Source organism: Cyphomyrmex costatus, unplaced genomic scaffold, assembly GCF_001594065.2.
Source record: "Cyphomyrmex costatus isolate MS0001 unplaced genomic scaffold, Ccosl1.0 scaffold721, whole genome shotgun sequence".
Taxonomy (NCBI): domain Eukaryota; kingdom Metazoa; phylum Arthropoda; class Insecta; order Hymenoptera; family Formicidae; genus Cyphomyrmex; species Cyphomyrmex costatus.
In genome coordinates, this window is record NW_017280291.1 from 5,117 (window position 1) to 10,863 (window position 5,747).

The following is a 5,747-nucleotide window of genomic DNA, read 5'->3' on the forward strand; positions in this document are numbered from 1 at the left end:
GAAGAAGCTCCTCGCGTGATATATTGCACAGCGATCCGAACAGTCCTGCGGTAACTTTCGTGCTACGATCATGTCGTTGACTCTCACACTAACGGGAAGAAACAGTGTCCTCGCGGCGAATTATTTCCCCGCTTTGGACTTGAGCGATAGCGAATACGAATTGGGTCTTACGAATTTCGAAACGTACAACACGATACCGAACGTCACCTCCTCGAATAATAAATTCCACTTCGACACAGACAACATTACGATCACGATTCCCGTAGGTTCGTACGAATTGAATGATATCGAAAAGTATCTGAGGACCGCTATAGTTCACAATACATTACCGAGTACTATCAACAACGACGAACTCGAAGAATTCGACGAGATAGATCTAATATACGAGGACGAAAAAACTATGGAACGGGCGAAATCTGTATTGATTCTTCGCGCGAACGAAAACACCATGAGAAGTGAGATCAAGTGTGAATATCTAGTGGATTTTTCCAAAACGAACAGTATCGGTTCATTGTTGGGCTTTTCGACGTCTCGCGTGTTACGACCGAACAAGTGGTATGCGTCGGACGAACTGGTGAAAATTATGAACGTGAATATAATTCGCGTTGAGTGTAACATTACCTCGGGTGCGTACAACAACGACAGACCGGCACATACGATACACGAATTCGCGGTGAACGTTCCTCCAGGATATAAACTATCCGTTACTCCAACGCACGTCATTTATCTCCCGGTCATCGCACGAAACATTACCGATATAACGATACGTGTAGTGGATCAGAACGGACAGTTGATCGACTTTCGCGGCGAAGAGATATCGATTCGACTTCACATACGACGTAGACGTTAGGGGATACTATGTTCGAAGGCGGAAGATGCTCGTCTTGAACGATTCGTACGACGGAGTGAACGCATCGCAAACGTCGACATTGTGGCAACCGTTCAAAAATCGATACGATCGAACGAAAAGACGAAAAAAAGGAGGTCGATTGAACGCCACGAACGTCGCCTTTCTACGATCTGTCGGATTCGTCGTGAGAAATGAATCGTGATATCCTGAAGATCGGAGGTACTCCGATCTTCGACGATCGCATCGTTAAAATAGAGACTCACACTTACAATCCGTACACTAATACTACATTCGGATACAGCTATGAAATACGGATACCGATTCAACATCAGGATCTCTACACGTTACCGTGCGAAAGTTTGCTCACATCGAGGGAAAATTCATTGTGCGAAGGAAGGAAGGAAGTACCAACGAACCACCGAGACTGTCGAATAATTGCGTCGCATTCATGTTCGACGAGATTCGCTACGAATTAGACGGAGTGGAAATTGACAGAAACTGAAACGTTGGTATTACGAGCACAGTTAAAAATTACGTTTCGTTGACAGTTGACAGAAGCAGAACGTTGGAGAATGCCGGATGGCAGCTTACATTAGGTCTAGACGCATTATTAACAAGTCGATCGATAACTGAAGATTTTAACTTTAGCGTACCGCTTAACATACTTCTGGGATTTTGCGAGGATTACAAACGTATAGTGATAAACGCCCGACATGAACTAGTCCTGATACGTGCGCGTAACGACAACAATTGCGTTATCGCGAGGAACGCAGACGACTATACACTCACGTTATCGAAAATGCAATGGAAGATGCCACACGTGGTACTGAACGACGTCAACAAATTGTCACTTCTGCGAACGTTGGAAAACGGACGGTATCTCAGCATGGGATTTTGATCTTGGGATTTGTACGAGTTTCCTCTACTTCAGAGCACGACCAAACATTCGTGGGCTGTGAAGACAACGTCGCATTTGGAAAAATCGCGTTACGTGATCTTTTCGCTTCAAACTGGAAAGCGAAACGTACTCTCTAAGGATACCACTCATTTCGACGCGTGTGCTCTAGTAAACATAAAAACTATTTTTGAACTCTGATTTTTTCCCGTATGATGATATGAATTTGGATTTCGAACGTAATAAAATCGCAATACTATACGACATGTATGCAAAATTTGCGAAATCGTACTACGGCTACGAAACATACGAAGCTTTGTTGTCCGTCGCGCAATTTGTTTCAGCCGCGCCGCTCGTGGTGATCGATTGCTCTCGTCAAAACGAATCTGTGAAAAGCGCTACCGTGGACATTCGTATCGAATTCGAATGTAGGGAAAATATTCCATCGGGCACCACGGCCTATTGTCTAATTATTCATGACAGAGTAATAGAGTACAATCCATTGACAAATGTCGTTCGTAAGATTATATAACGATACACGTGATTATGTTTTTCTCAACTCAATTTAGACGATTCCATATGCTAATGTAAGTTTTTCCTGTATGCTTTACAAAAATAAACTATATTTAAAAAAAAAATGCACCACGTTCATTGACGCTCTTATCTCCTCGTTTCCTGTATCTATTTTTAGACACTCTTATCTCATCGTTTTCATTTGTCTATTTTTAGATAAAACATACCACTCCTCTCTCCGCACTCGCAGTATGCGATTAATAGTCGAACCGTACGTTTCTGCTGTACACGTACGCCGCGATGTCTCTCGCTTTCCTCGTCGCTTTCCTTTCCATAACAATATCCGCGTCGACGCCGACGGTACAAAATTTAGTAAACACCGAGGTGATAGAATATCTGCAGAAATATGGTTACCTGAAAGAGGTGGACGTAACCACTCACACGTCGATCGAAGATGAAGAAATTAAACAGGCTATCGCATTATTCCAAGAATACTATCAAATACCAGGTAACGGTGCGTTGAACGATAATACATTACGTCAAATGCGACAACCGCGATGTGGGTTACCAGATATGTCACACCAGGAACAAAATAGTGTTGTAGCGAAATGGAGAAAAACGCATCTTACGTGGAACTTCCACTTGGCAGACGCAGATACATTGAAAACTACGGCACACGCATTCTCCGTATGGGAAGCGAACACATCTCTAACATTTGAACGTCAAACGTTAAATCCAGACATTTTAATATCGTACCGCGAAGGATTTCATACATACGTCGATAGCAGACGCAAAGAGATCTGTTCCGGTTTGTTCGACGGACCTGGTGGAGTACTCGGACATGCGTTTTCACCTACGAACGATCTCGTGCAAACCACAGAGATACACATAGACGGATCGGAACAATGGCATATATATTTAAACGAAAATATACCAGACAACAAAGTGCAATTGCTTTACACGTTAACGCACGAGATCGGACATTCATTGGGAATGTCGCACAGTACACATAGAGATTCCATAATGTTTGCTTACGTCACCAATAATACCGTTAAACTCAGCCTAGAGGACAGTTTAGCTATTCAACGTCTGTACGGAATAAAAAATCGTAATGTAGTGCCGAGTACACGATCGCCACCGGTAACAACTAATACAACGAAAACAACATCAAACAAAAGAGATCTGTGCGATCTACAGTACGTAGACAATGTACTGGTGTTGAATCATCGCATTTTCGTTACCTATCTAAACACCATGTGGATGATAGACGTCAACGGTAAGAAGTACAAAGGACCAATCGCAATCAACGATTACCTTCGTTTTCTTCCGGCGAATGTTTCCATAAACGCTGCGTATCAACGACCATCTGGAGAAATTGTAATATTCGCGGATAATCAAATTTACATGATAGACTATCCGAGTTTACGATTGAAGGACGGTTGGCCGAAACGACCATTCGACTTAAAGTTACCCACGAACATGCACGTTAACGCAGTATTGGTCACCAATAGAGGACAAACGTACGTGATCTTCAATGACGATAGCGTAGCATTACTGAACGAATGCGATATGACCATTAACGGATATCACACGTTACAGTCGATATTTCCAGGAATACCGCCATCTCCTACTCTAGCCTTCCGATATATCGACGGTTCTCTTTATTTCCTACACAGACGTCAATATTACAAATTTAACGAATTCACCAGAACGGTAACGAATGCTGATAAATTCGACATGAAAATACTCAATGTTAATTGTCTCACAGACGGATTACTCAAGCAATTGCAGGATCTTCTTACTCGACTGCTCCAATCAAGTAATTCACTCACAAGCACCGCGTTGAATACAGAGGACGATTAACACGACGTTTTATGTAAAAAAAAAATGTATATCACTTAGATAGGTACGCAGAAGATCAGTGTGAAAGAACGAATCGTTCGAATAACATCGTGAGAGAGACATGTACGCGATTTCAAACGACACCCACGACGACACTCGACATCTCATCGAGCGTACCAATGGAAAAAAGGAGAAAAAATCCGACGAAACGAACAATCGAAAAAGACGATATGACGATATGGAAAACGGAACAGACACGTAGGTACTATTTTTTATTACATTTTTTCTTATCTAATTATTTTTTTCTTTCGTTACAGAACCAAAGTAGTACGCATCTTGGAAAGAAGATATCCTTTGACTGTTACAGTATACAAGTATCTGACCGTCGGTATCGACGTTAAATTGCCCTCCGTGGTGACTATCGTTCTTGGAGACTGTCACGGCAAGGAGATGTCCCTCTCACCGACCGTATGGAGCGAGCTCGTTGAAAAAAAAAACGTCATACTACCGCTTTTGCAATACGAAGAAACCAAAGGAAAACGCACGCCACCGCCGATGTACATCGGAGACGTGACGTTGCGTTTCGGTCGAATTAACAGTATACCGATGTTACGTCTGGATTCATCGTCGTCTAAAGTGACCTTATCCAAAAGCACCGTTCTCAATTTGTTCAATCTCGAATATTGCGTCAATCGTCTTATTTCCTCGTTCAACGCTGTAACTGATACCATCGATAAAAAATTCTCGCGTCTTCTCAATATCGCGACCAATGTGAACGATTATACGAAATTATCAAGAACCATGTACGAAAACGAATCTTTCGATCGCAACGACATAATCAATTGCGAACTGATCGCACTGATCTTCGGACAAAATTAAAACGCTTTACGAATAAACATTGTACTTTCACATGTAACAATAATCGAATAAATATGTTCATTCAGTTGACAAATAAGAAAATAATTTTATTCGTCCGATCCTACCGATTACGCGTTGATAAAACACTGTAGACGAAGATTATATACCGATTATGCAATGTTAGGTATGATTAAGTGACAAAAATTCTCACGACAGCGTATCTCATCGCTCGACCTTGCAATTAGTCGTAACATTCAACGTGACCTTTTGACTCGAGATTACGAGTGCATCGCACTCACGCGTCGAGACGCGCGACGTCGAATAAATTGATACAGTATAAATAATAAAAACAATATTAAATATTCTGAAAATGAATAAATTATTTCAAGGGCGACATGAATCAAAGGTATTCTTTTAAACAATAAAACATTTAATTAATCACTACTTAATTTAGACATTATAACTAACATTTATAAGTAAAAGGTTTTTATCATCGTTTCAGAGATGATATACGACTTTTCAATCGTGTGTACCAACATTTCTTAACGTCTGACGAGGAGGGCTCAATTAGAGAGCCAAAACGTGTAACATATTTATATTTATTATCTACTTTCTTTATTTTGTTTTTATTATCTTGTTTTAAAGACGAATTATTGTTAAGCGATGTCTAAATTAAGTATTGACTAATTAAAGGAATAAGATAAATCATGTAAAATAAATAAATATCTTTTCACTCAATATGATGTCGTATGTGACCTCTTGTGTTAACGATTTATTTCCTTAGACTAT

The 5,747-nt window shown here is 40.7% G+C and overlaps 1 protein-coding gene across 1 annotated transcript; it reads left to right on the forward strand.

The window, feature by feature from the left end:
• Window positions 1-2,558: 2,558 nt before the first annotated feature.
• Window positions 2,559-4,121, forward strand: LOC108780699 (matrix metalloproteinase-14-like). Its single transcript, XM_018548488.1, has one exon. It carries the CDS (start codon window positions 2,559-2,561, stop codon window positions 4,119-4,121), a length of 1,563 nt encoding a protein of 520 aa, XP_018403990.1.
• Window positions 4,122-5,747: the final 1,626 nt, after the last annotated feature.